Source organism: Melanaphis sacchari, unplaced genomic scaffold (assembly GCF_002803265.2).
Source record: "Melanaphis sacchari strain LSU unplaced genomic scaffold, SCAv2.0 Contig33_pilon_pilon, whole genome shotgun sequence".
NCBI lineage: Eukaryota > Metazoa > Arthropoda > Insecta > Hemiptera > Aphididae > Melanaphis > Melanaphis sacchari.
In genome coordinates, this window is record NW_020271205.1 from 262864 (window position 1) to 282396 (window position 19533).

The 19533-nt window shown below is 35.7% G+C and overlaps 1 protein-coding gene across 1 annotated transcript; it reads right to left on the reverse strand.

Moving 5' to 3' along the window:
* Positions 1–342: 342 nt before the first annotated feature.
* LOC112596679 (probable serine/threonine-protein kinase DDB_G0282963) lies at positions 343–19064 on the reverse strand. The gene is made up of 9 exons (XM_025342442.1): positions 18658–19064; positions 13570–13693; positions 10279–10375; positions 10043–10195; positions 4754–4814; positions 4528–4626; positions 3920–4000; positions 1491–3811; positions 343–792 (listed from the first exon to the last, which is right to left on the reverse strand). The coding sequence occupies exons 2-9, from the start codon at positions 13679–13681 to the stop codon at positions 741–743; spliced, it is 2976 nt and encodes a 991-aa protein (XP_025198227.1). The 5' UTR covers positions 13682–13693; positions 18658–19064; the 3' UTR covers positions 343–740.
* Between the last annotated feature and the right edge of the window lie 469 nt (positions 19065–19533).

A 19533-nucleotide genomic window follows, 5' to 3' on the forward strand; every position in this document is an offset into this window, starting at 1 on the left:
ACATATACAACGCGTCGTAATAACAAAGAAAATCAATTGTATTTAATGTTATCTACACACAACAATACATTACTATTGTATACTTAATGTTAAAAAATAGTACATAAGTAATATTATTAAAATTATCACTACAGTAATTATATAATACATATATTATATCCAAATAGTATTATGACTTAATATAAGTATGCATTATAATTTAATCTAACCCGTCTAAGTATTATAAATAATACGAGTAAAATAATAGTTAATTAATTTAACTAAAATTAGTATATACATATATACATTGGTAAACGTTATTTTATGTTTACATCAACATAAAAAATGTTTTTAATTACAATCAGTCTACATCTAACAGTTAAATGATAAAACTTCAATAAAATATAATATAAATTTACAATGTAAGAGGTCACACCCTCCCACTTGATAAAATATTTAAACATTTGTACCATTTTTCTATTAATAATGCGGGTCGTCTTCAACAACGCAGTGGATTATAATAATAATAAATAAATAAATAAATAAATAAATAAATAAATAAATAATTAAATATTAAACATCAATGGATATTGCAATTTGCCCGGCGCATTGTCAGTCTAGCCCGACAACGGAAAAACATAGTTTGTTTACAATAGACTTAGGATATTATAATCAAAATAATAATAGATAATAGTAATAATAAAAATAATAATTCACCGGTAGGTGGTACTGCCAATGAACGTAGTAGCATTTATAGTACTTCAACTCGGAAGTTCTAAGCGTGAGCGTCCGCCGTTCTCGATGAAATTTTGCCTAATAAATATTATACACCATTGAAATATACTCGTGGAATTTTGTATTTAAAAAAAGAATAGACATATTATGTAAGGCAGGCATCATCCCCGACGAAACGAAGCATTGGTCTTATCGTTTTCCAATAATAGAAGACGGCGTACACGAAAACGGTTTTCGTAATAGCAACATAATGTGATATTCGTGAGCAACCTGACGTTTAATACTAGTCACGGAACAGAAGACTAGAGGAGTATTTTAACATTTCTAACCCGAAAATTCAATCCGACCGAATAGGTAATAACGGAATTATTGTTATTTTGCACAGAGATCGATTCGACAACAACGTACCAAGACACGTGTACACGTACATACATACATACATATACGCATTGCTTTGTACGGTAAACAGGCTAGTCACGTCTTCAGAGACGTTATGATATTATATTATACAGGAATGTGCTAATAATAATAGTGTTTTGATTTTGTCGAAACAAAATGTTATAAAAACAAAAACCGAAATTAATCTCACGTTAAAAAAGTACACGAATTATAGAAACCATTCGTTGTCTACCGCCGGTCGTCGAGGGAAAAAAATAAAATGACGATGACGTGATATACACGGTGAGAGATGCCTTTTATTAGTTAGAAGGTAAAAATAAAGTATAGCGGAAGACGTGGAAGAAAAAAAAATAAAATATAAACGGTTTTTAAATTACTTGTAAAGCGCGTTGGCCTTGACTGAAAGCCCGGCGGCGACTTTTTCGATATTTTTGGTCAAGTTTTCCATTTTCCTGATGGTGTGCAGAGGTATGGCTGCCGGCATCGGGTGCGGTGGTATCCGGGATACTGCCGGTACCGGTGGGTTTGGTCTTTTGTTAGTGTTGGCGGCTGCGGCATTGGCCGCGGCGGCAGCAAATTGCGCCAAGTGTTGTTGGTGGTGCCGGAACAATAGCACCGACGGGTTCGGAATGTGTCGGACGGCCTGGTTAGGGGGCCCGTGTTTGGGTTTTGTGTCGGAAGCGCGAGACGCCACCGACGCTTTTACCGGTTTATTCTGAGAGGCGGTAGCAGCGGACGCCTTGGCGAACGAACCGGAAGTCGGCGGTACGGGAATCCGGAGCGGTACGTTTCCGTTATGACGTTTCGGCGAACACGATCCGTTTCCGTTGTGGTTGTTGTTATTGTGGTGGTGATTGCCGTACCGTTTTTTCGCGTCCTGTTGTTGTTGTTGTTGTTGTTGCTGCTGCTGCTGCTGCTGCTGCTGTTGTTGTTCCTTACTAGACGGCGATGGCGATGAATTGGACATCATGTTTCTAATGTGTACCGCGGTGTCCGAAAGCGTCATCAAGTTCCGCATGCTCGGAGGCTCGTATTGGCCTCCACCACCATTTGTGTGCAAGGACGATATACTTTTACTGTTGTTGTTGTTGTTGTTATTGTTTTTGTTGATTGTGGTATACTGTGGCCCACAGTCTTTCCTAGACGATTTTCCGGACAAATCTAACGCCGAGTCGTTGTGAGATCCATTTTCTAATGAGATTGTTACGCTAGTCTTAATTTCATCAACTTTCGTACCGTTGCTGTTATTGTTGTTATTGTTGTTGTTACTGCTAGGACTTCGATTTTGCGGTATGATGGTTATCGACGGTTTAGCAGATTTTATGGGAATAACTGCGGGCACTGGCTTCTTAGTCTTCGGCCTAGGTGGCGCGGGTTGTTCTTCGTGCTGTTCTTTGGGCTTAGGGCTGGATTTAGGAACTTCAACGGTTATTGGGGGCGTAGTAGGAGGACCATTGACACGAACAATTTCCAACGATGGCCGTTTGTTTTCATAGTCATTACTTGTTAACATGAGGGTCTTGTCCTTTTCCATCTTCAACTTTTCTTCAGCTGTTATAATACTGACCGTAATCGATGACGGAGGCATTATGATCATTTTGTGTGATGATTCAGTGTTAGATTGCTGTTCTACGGCCGGTTTGGGTTTGGTTCGTACAGCTCGAACTTGTTGCACTGGTTCCTTAGCCAAAGTTTCGCACCTGGGAGTTTCGACTACGGCTTGTGAAGAGGATCGAGATATTTGAGATTTTCGAACATCTCCGACATGCTGCTTTTCCTCCGGCAATTTAATTTCTTCCCGAGATTTTTTAGGTAAAGCAATACTGTCGCAAGATTGTTCTGATAGTACAGAGTCGTCTTCTTTGTAAGACGATCTGGCTGGGGATGACACAATCGAGGATGCCGACGAAGCACTACCATTGTAGTGTTTGGAATGCCTGTGATGTTTATCGTCCTTGTGTCGATACCCTGGCAATGTGTTCAGCTTTACTTTCAGCTTCATTATATCTCTATCAGGCGAGTGTACGATGGTAGCTGATGGAGGAGGTGATTGTGACAGTCTTCGTTTATGGTGATGATGGTGTTTTGCCTTCTTACTCTTTCTCTTGTTCCGCCCTTCTGATTTCCAGTGCTTTTCTTTAACTACTTTTTCACATTTTTCTTCTTCGGGGATTTCCTCAATAGCTTCATCGATGACAAACATTTGACTAGTCGTTTCATCATTATTTACTTCATCTTCGGAAATATTTGACGATATCCTTAAACGGCCGATGTCATCATCGTCATCTTCCTCGATGATCTCTTCAATATCTTGTTCATACTTAGAATAATCTTCATCCGACTCTTGGAAATCTTTATCCTCGTTTTCGTTATTATTTGTTGTACTTTGTAGGAGACTGTCAAACAGGCTCTTTTTCGGTTCTGGTTCTTCATCAGAGATCACGCGATCTCGCTTTCTCTTTCGGTAAATCTTTTCTGATTCCAGTCTCTCAAATAAAGGCTTTGAATCCAAGCTTGTATTTGAAGCATCGTCGCTTTCAGAAATACTTTTGGATGACAAAAACGGTAAAGAAGAAGAGGCTACACTATGAGAATCTTCGTCTATATCAACATCTTCAACTAACTCTACTTCTTCTGCAATTGGAACAGCAATAGTAGATTTTTCTAAGATTTGGAAACATAATTCCATCGGTGAGGTCTGGAAATAATTAATGAAACTATGGAATCTTAATATTCAAAAACTAAGCCGACATAAGTCGAAACTAGACTATACGTATAAGTTCAAATTGTAAATTAACTATTTTACCTGTTTCCATTCGAAGCAGTAGGCAATGTCTATTAAGGATAAATCATCGGATAAATTTTCAGAAGCATGAAAAATGTCCACCTGTAATGCAAATAATTAAACTTTAATAATATATTTATTAATATTAAGTTGACATATTTATTTGTTAATAAACGTTAGAGACTTGATTTACACTAATTTTTTTACAAGAACACAGTCTACTTAAAATAAAACTATAAATATAAAAAAAAATTATTTGCTCACTATTTTCTAATTTGTGTTATAGATTTATTAACTAAGAAAATTAAGTATTTGCTTGTAGCTCAAATAAATCTATATATTTTTGAGTTTTTTATAACAATTGATATTTATTATAATTATCTCACGGAAAATTAAATATTGTTGACATTATATAATTTAATTTAATTAAACACACTAATATGCATGTTTATAATGAAAAATAATATATGGACATTGGATAAGTTACAACGATTGTAAACTATAAAAGGAATAGGTAGTTAGTATCACATTCAAGGGAGTAGTAGTATACATAATATTAACTATGTACTTTCAATTTAGATTTGAATCCTTACATAACGATAAATATCTAATATTTATAAATGTATTACCTGGTGTTGGTCGGTTAAATTATATTTTAGTATTAAAAACTTCTTCAGGTGTTCCACAGTAACGGCAGCAGGACATTTGAGGAATTTCCTATGAGCAGCCTGTCAAATAAAAACAAAATATATTCAATAATGCTTATTAGATTGAAGTAAAAATAAACCGATACAACGTAATAAAAACCACGACCCTCCCAATTAAAGGTACTACATTACAACTCAATTTATTCACCTTTAAATCTTGGTTCACTGCATTATTGGTCTCGTTCTCTTCGGCGTCAACAGTTTGGGAACTGAAATAAAAAAAATAAAAAAATAAGATAAAAATGAAATGGATTTGTTTTTAGTTTTGAAAACAAGACGTGTCGAGGGTCGAAACCTGTAATTTTGATGTTACAAACGACTAACCATTTATTCCTTGGGGGTTTAAGATGATTACTATGTACTAAAAAAACCCGCGGGCTTATCAATAACAAGACTGGGGATGAAGATTTCAGTTGACTGCCCGCGACCACTACATTTATCGCATTTCCGGTTTTTTACGCACGAACGAACTTTTCATTTCCCCAGTCAAAAATAATTTGTGAGTAACAAGTAGTAAGTTACGATTCCACATTAACACCTAGCAGATTAGTTATAATTTAACCCAACAAGTAAGTAAACATGAAGTGCAGTCACTGCGTTATTAATCGAGGCGTGACAATATGTATAAATTACTATATGATGCTACTCACCAATCCAACCGGTCTGACCAAAGAAAAAGAAAACAATTTATAACATTATACAATAATGTGATGTACACAAATCTTTTTTCGAATTTCTTAATGGTTAAAATACCATTATTGAGGTACCATAATTCGAACTGAGCGTACGTTATAAATAATAATAAAGTTTACGTGTAATTGCAAAGTTCAAGAAGACATTGTACCCATATGTGCTTTTATTGATATTTTAATTTTAAACTGAGTTATAGGGTGAAGCCATGTAAAATATTAAAATTTTGAAATGCTAATAAAGTTATAATTCACTTTAAAATTAAAATATAAATTAAAGCCTACGAATACCTTAAATAATATTCTTACATTTAAGTTGAATAATAAGTAAATTTTCTCTTCTATTAGAGCAAACAGCATAAAATGGATTATTCTGAACTCAAATTTACTACGACGTACGTTAGTAAGACTGAGAGAGCATGTGCGGATATGACGTCCTCTTAAAGAAATACTATTGTAGTTAATAAAAACGCGAATACATTAGTACGTTAAATATAGGTATTAATCTAACTATCCCTCGGGTCAAAATAAACTAGACTACTGTTTTGGACCCGATAAATTACAAACGTTTATCATCACTAAACGTTGGCGCAACGTTCCACTTGAAATAAATACATATTTGTTTAATAACGTAAATCCAATATGTTTCATCCAAAATATTATATATATATATATATCTTTTATATACACACAGTAACCCCTCAGCACATAAATTGCTGACATCGTCGTCAGAGGGGTGATGTGTTCGATTTTTTAAAAACAGCTCCCAGAGGGTTGGAAGACTTTTAATCAAAACGCATATATCCGTATCAGTTTAATACCACTACGGCACTACTATAGCTATATCCATTATACTTCCTTCACATTTTTAAATCAAAATCTGACACAAAAATACTTTGATGGGATCAAAAGTTTAAATCATTGAAGTGTCTACAAACTCATTCACGTTAGATAAGATGAGTTTAATAAGCAATGACCAAAATAGATATACCTATACCATAAATAAAGTGTATTTGGTAAATAGTTGACTAAATTTTATTTAATAATTTATTATTTAATATAGGTAAGTATTATACTTAATATGTCGACACCTTGTTAAAAAATTAAGAAATATCTTCTGTAGTATTTTCTAAAGGTTTAGGAACAATTTATTAGATAACCTATATTTTAGATGTTTTCAATTATATTATAACTATATTCTATATATAAATTAACAGGTACCATTTACACCTAAATGTTTATATTAGGGATAGTATAATAATTACGTAGAAATATTCAGATATGAAACTCAATAAAAACATTATTTTTTTGTTTGTCAAAGTATACACGGTCGTTATTATTACGCTATAAATTCGATTGATGGATTTAAAACAAAATCAACAATTTTCAGACCATATTATAATGATGCGTTTGGTAATGGGCCAGTTATTGCGTATTTCAGCTTTTTAATCTGGCCAACCACCAAAACTTATCACGTTCTATTTGCACCCAAACGCGTCGACTAAGACAACCTTTAAAATTCCAACAAAATATATAAACGGTTCGTCCTAAATAATTTCTATACAGCAAGATGTCAACAATTAGTCTTAGGCTATCGGCGGCCACCGCACTATACACGATGACCACAATACACCGAGTATACGTGTCTCAATCTAGATTTAATGTAGACAGTTGCCGAAGCATGACAAATAAAATCCTCTACGATTAACCGGATAGTGACATTTAATGAACAATACTTGCTCGAGAAAACTCCGACTGCGAATTCGAAATATTTTTTTTATGTGTAAGACTTCAAGTTTAAACCTACGTATTTTCTGTGTTGGTAATTTATAGCCATTAGAGTGAGGTTAACGTCCGCGCACGCTACAGACTACTCTGCATTGTAAATAATTATTATCTATTAAACGTTAGTAATCGATAGTCAAATTTGCTCATAACATGTGCGCTGGTATTCCAAAAGATCATAATAACACTGCACCAAAAAACGATACTGACCTAAATTAAAAAAAAAAATATTTTATAAAACAGTATCCGATCGAACAACAACCACAACTGTAATCGTGTGGGGTATGTAGTTTTCCATTTCAGTTTTCAGTACGAACGCAAATTGAAATATCGACGGAAATTATGGACACCCTTGTTATTACGAGAACTGCAGGAAAAAAATCATGAACGTCGCTATATACAAGTCACGCGCCACTTGACCCTCGACCAGCGCGAGAAAACCGTTTATTGTTGTAAATTATGTTTATCATAGATATTATGTACGTATATACAAGGTTTGTTGTGGGCACCGATTCACTCGTGACACGCTCCGTTTGACAGTGCACGCGGTTTGCGTACGTTTTTCCCCCTCCTTTGTGTTTCCTATACTTTGCGGTCACAGTACGAATGAGCACAAAGGACCCTTTACTAACATATTTTTTTTTCAATCATTTTTCGTCTTTTTTTTATATTTTTGTTTTTGTTTATGTTTTTCAATAGTCAGATACAGAAACACTCACGTCGTCTTCATAATACAAAAATCGTCACGAATTAATTATGCATTGGTATAATTTTTTCACCCTCAACAATAAATATCCCAGTTTTAATTTACTTTAAATTGGACAGTATCCGTAGTATCAAAAACTCGAATAATGAGAGTAACTATTAAAAATGTTATAAAGTTTCTTAGTCTCGTGTTAGCATAACGATAATCAACTGAATACTAATAATGAACGAAAACGAAATGATGTTTTCTACAAATGCATAATATTTATCAACTCGACTTTAAATAACTATAAAACAGAAGTTCAAAATAATAATAAAAAAATGCACAACACAATAGTATCAAATCAAAGATATTATCTATAACTTATCCATATAGTTTGCATAAGTTTAATAAAACTATGTTTAAATTAACTGATTGAGATTATGCTATACGAAGGGGTAAATTCTCTTACGAGCCCAACACTCATGGTCAGTGTTTGATAAAACTCTGCTTGAATAAAAAATCCTGCAGCCACATGCTACTAGCCGCAACCATAATTTATTCTATAATCAATAGCGATGGGACATGAGGGTCTAGGTAGGTTCGTGATAGAAGAATAATGCGGTGAATATCAATATAGTTATTATACCTATAATCAATAAATATATGGTGTATGTATTTTATTTAGAATTTACTTTAAATGTCGTAATTTTTCAAAGTTAAAACTCATAAAGTTCTGTCACTGTAACGTTGTACGACGATACAGTCATAAACTTGTTAATGTATTTTTTTTTTTAATAGCATTACAGCAATGTGAGCGAACATTTTTTACTGTGCATTTTTGTCATAAATACTTTTTTGACTACGAAATTCGAAGTGAAAACAATTACTGTTATCCGTCATTGTAAAATAAATAAGACCTAAGAAAATACATGAAAAATGTTCAATTTAATCATACATATTCGTACTTTATTACCACTATAGATATGGATTTAACCTATGTCTAATCTGTTGACAATTCAACAATTACTTTTATTTTTAAACATCAAATATTTTTTTACTAAATTAAATTCTTGACTTTATTTAAATAATCGTTAAAATTAAATAAATTACATAAATATAATAATATTGTATACATTTACAATAAATATAATTATTTGCCGATATCATCGAATAATATTTTCTCATACATAAACCGCATATAATTTATTCATATATTATGTCTGTTAAAAATTGAAGTGGACACTCGAAATATTAACGATTGTAACGATTAACCGTACTTGATAAAAAATAAAAACGTCCCTTAGTGATTTATCGATATGCATATAATTTTGATACTTTCTCCTCAAATTATGCGTATTATATAACGTAAAAAAATAATACTACTTAATGAATTATTCTATATTAGCTCATCGTTTCAAACGATAAATATAATTAAATTAAATTATTGAGTATATATAAATTAAACAATCAAGAAAGCGATAACCTGTATTAATATATATTTTTAACTGGATAATAATTATCTTTTATAGTCTTAACCGTGGGAATTATTTATATTAGACCCAAAGTAATCAATGCAATGGTTGTTTTTTATCGTTTAAGTTAAGATATGTAGCAAAATTATGCCTATCCGAGATACATAAGTATCACACTCTGTCTATACTAGACTATAAGATGTGCATAATTCCACAATGTAATAATATGTTTAATTATAACTGCACTAAAAACCACGTCGTGGTGAAAGTTCTCGGGTACTAACGACGGACGGACGTGGGCGGTAATCATTATTTTTCACAGCAGTCATGTGTCTGTTGGAGTATATGTCCTGGGCTACATTTTTTATTGTTTTTGACAGACGTCAAATTATCAGACCAACCCCAGTTATTTCTCTGGGTAATTTCTATTTTTCATTCATACACGATTATTGGCTTTAGACAGTATATAGTTTATCAATTGGATTTATTAAACACGACGTATATTACATGTTGTATTATGTATACAACGAAATATTTTTTTTATTATAGAAGAACAAAAAATGTCCATTAAAAAGTAAAAGCGCATTACTTCTAAACGGAGACTGTTTAACATGGTCAAAAATGTATTGAAAACTTTACTATTTTTATAAACATGAGGCGGTTAAAGGGTTTAAAATCAATTTCTACGAAATTGTATAATGTATATAGTAGTGATATTATTGATTCTATTACATCGATTAGTTTTTGTTTTCAATTACATTTTCTAAAATAATAAATCGTACGAGTATGAAAAATATACTTACTTTGTGTCTTCAATGTGGTACTGCAATACGAGACTGATGAGGTCGTCCGGTGAGAGATACAATTCAGTGTTCGGTAAGGCCCTGCGGGCCATCTCTTTGGCATGTAGCCCGGGCACGATTTTGTACACAAGTCGTTCCAATATCTTGTCCCGTCTGCAAGCGACAACCAGGTTAATACGTCATATTATAAAACGATAGCGGTACAATTATTACACACAATAATAATAGTTTCATACCTGATGCTCAACAGCGGCCGGGTCTTGTGCAGTTGCACATCGCATATCGGACAGAACCGACTCGTCTCCAAGTACTTGACAATGCAGGACCGACAAACTGCGCAAAAACAAATAGGTACCATCAGCTTAAGTATAATTTTACTAATAAGTAGGGTAACATTTAAAATAGTAACAACAATAATAATGAAAATACTGACGGTACATACAGCGTTATTTATAGTCGTTGATGTGCGTATGTAGCGAGTAACGTCTATTTATAATGTTTAATATACATGGTGTATGGTACACCCTCGCGCTCGTGTGTATACAATCATACTAAAAAGGTATCGCTGGAAACCGGCTTGCAAACCCTCCCGGCAATATTATCGTACATCGTCATCGTGTGCGATAAAGAAAACATAACACACCCATCTGCAGCGTTAATCTAATTTACTGGAGTAATTATTATACTGATTAATGCACAACCAAGTGTCGTACGGCTCCACATGATTATAGTAAGCTTATCGACAAAAATCGTCCTGAATTCGGCACTACTATCCGTCCTAGCACAATAATTGAACTCTTCGTTTTTACCCAACCCCCGCAGGATCAAAATAAGTCGTCGGTGTAAATGTGTAAAATTAAAACGGATACCCGATTCGTAAAGATGCTATACCAACATGCGGTTGTGGTATGTAATAATGTAGTAATGTATACAGTATTTATTATGAATTATATTACGACGAACACTGCGCAGGACGCACGGTCGTCGGTGACGAAATCGTTCGAAACGAGAAATCCGACAGAACGCAATAATTAAAACACGCTCAAACAATTGTTTGTCACGGTTATTGAATTACGATTTTATGATGGCATACGGGGACGTCGGGGACTTGCAGAGAAGTTCGGATGATATGAGACACGATCCTACGGGATTCCGAGTACGACATCGATACGTCAAGAAGAGCAAATTACAATTGCACCGCGGTCGGCCTATAGGTACCCATAATGAAAAGTGTTTGTTGTAAACTATAGTCACGCTCCGAGGTTCATGTGACCACATCGTACAGCACGCGGCCATCGTTCCGTCACGAGCATGAAAAATATATTACTACATTATACAGAGTGTTTACAAAATATGAGGGGAATTTTAAGAACTAATATTTATTGAAAATTAATCGCCTTTAAGAAATCTTACGGTTATCGATCACTGTAAACAAGGGATAAACTTTTTTGAGAGTAAACACCTCTCTATAAATGTTTGACATGATCCCTGCCGGACGGATTACTTATTTTTCGAGCTGTTTTTTCAAAGCCCCTCGACAAGCTTTTGCAAACTCTGTACTGAGCTTTTTAGAATAGTGTAATAATATTCGACGATCAACGTCCGTACACGCGATAATTTAATACGATTAGACTCGTGGGTACTGGGCACATTACAGCAGATAACCTTCAACAATGGCACTACATAATTGTGGATTACCGCAGAAATAATGAGACATCGATAACGCGATGACATTGTTATCATAGAATATTTTATGTTCTGTTTGTGGCATGTGCCGGCGTGGCGTAGTATATAGTATCATAGTGTCGTTCCATCAATAATACCCCATACTGCAGTTTTCACTGTCGGGAAAGCAAATTACGTGCAACGATGTTTGGGACTAGGTACGCGCTAGAAAATCGTAAGAAAAAACTACGCAAAATTAATGAAGGGTCTAAGTGTGGTATAAAACTATAAACGTACAGGTACTCTAAACAGAAACTATATAATATCATCAACACAGCAGTTGAACGATCGGAAGATCGTTGGACCGTGGGCATATGACCTTGGCGGGGTACTATCAATTGAAAAAACGACAGAATCCGAAATATCTTCCTCTATTTTTTCCACCTGCAGTTACCAAACGATGAATCGCGCGATCATTAGCAACAGCCGCCAACATTATATAGGCATATTACGCTTATGCAGCACAATGTCCTCCGCGACCGCCGCGGTGGAATTAATGAAATTTTGTTCTGCTTATTACTGTTTAACAGTTATTATTTACTTTTCCCCTCCCTCGTGATCGGCCATCTGTACGTTATGACTTATGAACAACATTTTTGATCGTTTATATAAATGTAAGTTCGCTATTTCGAAATGAATACACATCATAGAACGTAACCTTTTGCCTCGTATGAAAACAAAAACTAACTTTACCAGCCCATATACAATATACCTTTGTATACCGATCCAAATAAAAACATATAAGTACAAATATAGTGTTATTAAAAAAAGCATACATTATATACGTTTGTGTTGAATACAATATACCTAGTATAGACAGAATACAGGCATCAACAATGAAATTAATTTATGCACTGCATGAATTTGACCTTAGTCGTGAATATCGTTGTGGCATGTTTTTTGTTTTGTTTTTGAAACAGCTTAAGTATAGAAATCACTAAAGTTGTGTGTATTGTGCAACATGAGTATATTACGGATGACGAGGATACGGTGAGAGCCGTGTTTATGTATATACTGTATACAAATGTATTTAAATTAGCACTGTAAAAAACGTTTAAAATGCATATTATGAACGTAGTGTTAATTTGTCACAAGAATAATATTAAAATCGAATCAATTTAATTCAAATTGTTGTAAATTAATATAAGTAAATAGATCATTAGAAGAATGCAAAATACAAGATATGAACTATACAATAATTTATATTGTATTCTTTTTACAAAGCAATTATTTTAATACCTACAAAAACGAATTGTTGTATAATAATAAATCGTCAAATATTGATACACTCCGCAATAAAAACGATAAAAAAATAAATAATGGATACCTACATGGTTTTTCTTCTACAGGAAGAGATCAGTTACAAAAATAAATTGTATGGATTGCGTAAAAAAAATAATTCCAATTTCGAAAAATGTTCGTGCATTGCTTGCATTTGACCCATTATCTTCATGTTTCTCACGTATACATAGAGTAATGTCGAGGACGCCGCCCTCGCTAATCGTCGGCAATTAGTGACTGAGCTATTCCAACACACACGTACGCGCGCGCGCACACACATACACACACAAACTAATATTTCATGAACACGCGCCTTCCGGGCCTGCCAAGCTCTCCACGTGCATTAAATCTCATAAATGTGTGCGCATAAATTTGGTAACCCTTTTTGCCATAATCCGGTGCATTTTATTACATATTATAAGTAGAAGTACGCACGCACGATATAATACAATATCTAAAATATTATACATCCGAGAAAGATTTACAAGTTATATGTTATAGAGAAGAAAAAAAATACTTACATGAATGAAGGCACTCGACAATTGTTGTAGGGTCGATATAGTAGCCAGCGCATAGGACACATACTAAATGCGGGTTCAGGCTTTTCACTAGAGTCCGGCGTGTTTCTTTCATGACTGTCACTCTCTGTAAGGGAAGATAAAAAACTGAGTAAATATTTTTGTTAAACAAATTTGACACGTTCGTGAGTTCGTAATTGTAATTCTGTACGCCCAAACAAACCATTCATAAAACCTATATTATATTTTTGATGATGACTTTTAAAATTAATCTAAAGCATATGGTTTATCGGTTATATGAAGGTTTCATCCCCGATCTATTGTAAGATAGTATAAGCTGTAAGGCATAATAAGTATTCATTATAACGTCACAAGTGCTCACGAGGAAACTGTTAAATACCTTAATAATTATGAAGCTATAACACAACATAAGTCAAGATAAGAATCAATTGTAATTTGTAAATAAAAAAATGATATAAAATTAATGATATAGCGAAAAATATTTTATAATATAATAATTAATAATAATACATATAAGTATACTTTTTATTATTAGTACATTATATAATTATGTATAACTGTTTCAAGTTATTACGCATTATTATTACGAATTAATTTGAATGTGTATTATATAAGTAACACTAAATAGTTGTTATCTATGTAAGATACGTGTATAATGTATTATTATTTATTATTATTACTTATTTATTTTTAAAAATAACAAGTATACCTAATCGTCGTGGGAGTCCAGAAGTTAAATCTATAGGTTATAATAATACAAAATGAATAAGATAACACAAAGTATGAATACATTATATCTAACTTAATGTATTCATAGGTGACTAACAATTTGAAATTTTAAAACCAAACAGCTAAAGGTATTTTTACAGTTATAAACGTACTATTTTTTAATTAATTATAATTTTTGTGTATACCAATATGTGAACAATGATAAATATACTCTATATTATATGCAAACCATTTTCAAATGTTCATTATTTTACCTGAAAAAGTTGTATGCGTTAAACGTGTCTTAGGCTACACAGAAATATGAATTGATCAAAACAACGCTTTGATAAAAAAAAAAAAAAATCCGTCTGAATATAATGCGGAAGATTTTACGGACTCTTTGTGCTCGGAGTGGTAGTAAGACACACAAAGACGTACACGCAAAACCCCAGGGAAACGAAATAACGAATGGGGGCGAGGCGACAAACACGACGGGGGATCAATGATTCATTTCATTAAAACGTGTAAACGATGTTCTGTATAGTAAAAAATACAAGTAGCGGTGGTTGTAAAAACATATATAGTTTAACGAATCATTAAGAAAATATAATACATATTTTCATTTTTCCTATAAATTTTTATTTTGTACAATTAGTCTCTATAATAACATATTTTCTTGAATAACTAAAAGACAAGTCTGAAATTTTCTCCCTCAATCTACGGGTTTTTTACCGGTAACCATTTTAATGATGGAACAAAATAATGAATTAATGTAACCAGTAAAATTGCTTTTGTCGTTTGAAACTTAGGGGATTTTTATAATTTAAAAATTACAATCTTTGTCCGTCTTTATGAACAGAATAGTTTTAAGTACACGCGTACCGCCAATACATCTGGCATTATATTGTAATTTGATCCATCTATCAAAATTACAGATAAATATATAAAAAATAAACGATAAATCCAATTGTAATATACGCGTATTTATTTATGCGTGTCATTATTTTTTAATAATAAATAAATAAATAATAAGTTCGTATACTTTTAACTAAAAATAACAATCGTCAAGACTATGGTTCAAATAGGTTAAAAAAATATTATAGGTACGAATTCATAATCAATAATTATACGAAGTCAGAAGTGTAAAAATGTTTTATAGATTAGTTATTAAATGTGCGTTGTTCATGCTATCGTATTTATTTGAAACGTTATATAATAGTAGCTAAAGATATAAGAATATATATATATATGAACATATATATATGACGAGTTTATAGATAGCTATATAAAGTATAAGCGCTAAAGGTAATATAATTTCTTTAATAACATTAAAACAAAATCAATTGTAGAGTTACGTGGTATTTAGGTTCCATCTGGGTTTCTGGGTTTACACATTTTTTTTTAACCGAGGGATAAAAACCATAGAAAATATTAACTCTTCGTATGATGCCCTCTTGTACTCTTCCTTCCACCACTACTATCACACTGCAGCGCAACAAAAACAAAATGAAATTGGATTAACGCCCCGCCGACGACGACGGCGCCGAGTAGGGTTGTAGAGTAAAAGTATTATTATATAGCCTTTTATTTAATCGCATTACCGAAGGGGGGTGGCAGCCCACCGAAAAGTTGGTTTTACCTAAAATCGCTAACGCCCCCCGCCGCCCGCACATAAATCATCGTTAAACGCACACGCTGTTATTGTCACCATCACTACCACTGCGACACAGCATGGTGATGGCCTGCGGCAGGCAACGTCAAGTGACTCGAAAGATCGATAAGAGTTTACGCTTTATCTACGCGCCATATATATATTATATTCATGGCCTTCTCAATGAGCGATGACGATAAAGCGTACATGATGAGTATTCGGGGTGCATGAGGGTGTTTCTACTAAAATCATATTTAATATTTTTTTTTTGGAAAAAGTAGGTTTTAGTGTAATCAGATAGTCACTGACCATCAGACTTATATTATTTAAGATATATATATATATATATGCAGTATATTGTAATCGAAGAGTCTACTATAGTTACCATAGTATAATGGTTGTAGTATGCGGTTGTGGTTACGGTTTACGATTTCTATATGAAATTCTATATTATTATTATTTAATATTATCAGTTGTGAGGATACCATGACCTTAATTGCATGTAACCACTTTGGCAACTATGTATAGTATGTTCATCGATCACATACTATAAGTTGAACGTAATGCATTTCCAATCCATCATGTAAAGGTCGGAAAATTATAGCTACCCACGCATTAGAAATTGTAATAGTAGAAGTATGTCAACAGTCGTAGATACAATAAAAACGTTATTTATTGCACACCTATTGGCTACTACACTCGGGTAGTACTAATCATATGGGGAACTATTATTATACGTTCAACAGCTGATGTGCAAGTAACTCCCGTTTTCACACATCCGCAGTCCAACGAGGACACATTTTCGATACGCGCAGTGTAATAATATCATGTACACGTATATGGCGTGTACTTATAACCAAAACATGGTAATAATAATAATACACGAAACCCACGGGAATGATACCGGTGGCGCGCGGTCTGTAATATAACACATGATATGACGGTCGGGGGGAGAGAGTTGATGACGTCGATTTATGTACTCTGAGCGCCACGTGCGATTTATTATCGGTTGCCAGCGCGCGCAATATATCCGAGTGTGATATACGTCGACCGTGTATTTTACAACAATATGTGATATACCTATACTTCTTTTACCACCTCCACCGGGCAGATAGATCGGATTGCGTCATTAATGTATTCCAATCGTCGGTTTATTAATCGACGGCCGCCGCCCCCACACCTCGCCATAGACGACTATAATATACCCATCGCCGGGTGCGTCTTGGTCCGTTAAACTTACAAATAACACCGTATAATTACGCACAACAAGCACGGTCGGGTTACCCATCGTCTGTACATCCTCAAACGGTTTTTGGCGGTTTAAAAATAAACCGTAAGTCCTATAACCATGTCATAATATTATATTATGTGTCTCCGACGATCAGCGTAAATTCACAGTACCGATGCTCGTCATACACAAAAATCCACAGCGATTTTAACGTCAGTTATGAACGGCTATACTTGGGCCGGCGTCATACACGTTTTGTATATTATAAGCGTGCGTTGACCGCCGACATCAGCTGCAGCAGTTCACGCGGCGGAGGGACGATGTTTTAAATTATTCTTTTAAATAATAGTAATAATATTATTATCATCGTTCCGCAATCGGGATGATTGGGCTACTGCTGTGGCGATGCATTGTAATAACACACACACACACACACACATATATATATATATATACATTAATAAATAAACCGTGACCAACACCCATGACGGCGGTCGTTCCCATGGAACCACAACGTCAGTTTTTTTCACTTTGTCCATTCTTCTTATTTCTCGTTCGCCGGTCGCATTTCTGCTCGTAAATTTTTTGTACGAGTACCTGCACCCATCATTCCATCATCGCTCGCACTCCGACGACTAAACGGCCAATATGTAAGTACCTCGAATACGTTACGTCCTCATATAGGTGTGCACACGATGAATGATATCGAATTCGTTTGGATACGTATAATCGTTTTGTTCATCACGCAAATACGCAGATACAAACTTTCGGATTCCACCTGCAGCTGTAACGGGTCGCTGAATCAAGTCTCCGGCATTTGAGCCGTTGGACGTAACCAGCGCGAATGGCGTGACCGCAGTGTTACCAACAGGACGAGTCGCATCTCTGTAGTTTCCCGCGCGCCGGAAAATTCGGCCGCCGCGTTATTGATCGTATAGCACCCGCAGCACACTTGCGCACGTCACACAGCGCCCACTCACGGAGCGACCGGCACCGGGTGCGACGACTTCGCAGAGCAACAAGTGTGACCGACCTTTTTTTTTTCCTTCGTGTATTTGTATTCGCCGGGCGGCGTTACGGCGATCGATAACGACGACTACTCGGGCGGACGGTCTCTGGCCACACAAAGATGCTTTTATGCTTTTATACTTTCCCGAATGAAAAGGGTTTCGTTTCCTCGCGATATCCCAAACGAGTGTAAAAAAAAAAAAACACTGCAACAATAGTCCCCCTACAGCCGTTCCGGAGGGTGTTTTTGACGTCGTCGAGGGAGAGGCGACACGACACATAAATCGGTCGATCGGAATTCCGGTCGACTGATAAGACGAGCCGTGTACGCACGTATTTATAATGTCATACGGCATAATATTCAAATATTTAAAACGTACGTGTGCACAGTACGCCAAAACAATAAAAGTACAAAACAAAACGAGATAATATTATTTCGTATTGTCGTTAAAAAAAAAAAAAAAAAATATATTACCTGTTATCAATCTCGTAAATATTAATAAACAATGATAATTATATATCGGCGGGCAGGCAGGTACAATATTAATGCACGACGACGGCGTTCAACGGCGTGACATTGCAACGTTGCCGGGCGGGTTGGACGTGCTGTAGACGAAGCGGCGGCGGCGGCGGCAACGTGGCGGGCGCGCGCACACTACACTTTCCACCACGCGAAAAGCTACGCGGCGCTCACACACGCACAATACACAATAATGCGGAGCAGCACGGCGACAACGGCAGCGGCGGACGTACGGACGCACACGCACGCGACACGGACAAACACTGTACCGTCACACACACACACACACACCACTGCGACGTGGATTAATCGGCGCGCATGCGCACTGCAACGGGACCGCGCTCTGCGTGAAAAATATCACGTACATAGTACAATACCGCGGCGGCGGCGGTGGCGACGACGACGCCGTCGAGGACGACGGACGGACGGGCGCGGCGGAGGTGCGGTGCTGGCGGTGGTGGTAGTCGGGTCACTCGCCCCTGCTCCGCGTTGGACGCGTCGCGTAGTACATTATCGAACCCTTCATCGGACGGCCGAGGGCGGCGGCGGGCGACACGGACGCCACGCCTGTGCCCAATGGTAAAGCCGGCCGTGACGTCAGCTCGCGGTGGGGATGCGGACGTCGGTGTGCGTGCGTGCAGCGACGCCGCGGCGCGTCCGTAATAATATGATATTTTTATTTTTTTTTTTTCGTGCCGAAGAGATGATTTTTCACCCGCGTGCGTCTCTCTCCCGCACCCGCACACCCCGTCGGCGGATCACCCCTTTGCCGAAATCCACCCCCTCACGCGCACCACCGCTGGTGCTGTTTCTGCTGCTGCTGCTGCTGCT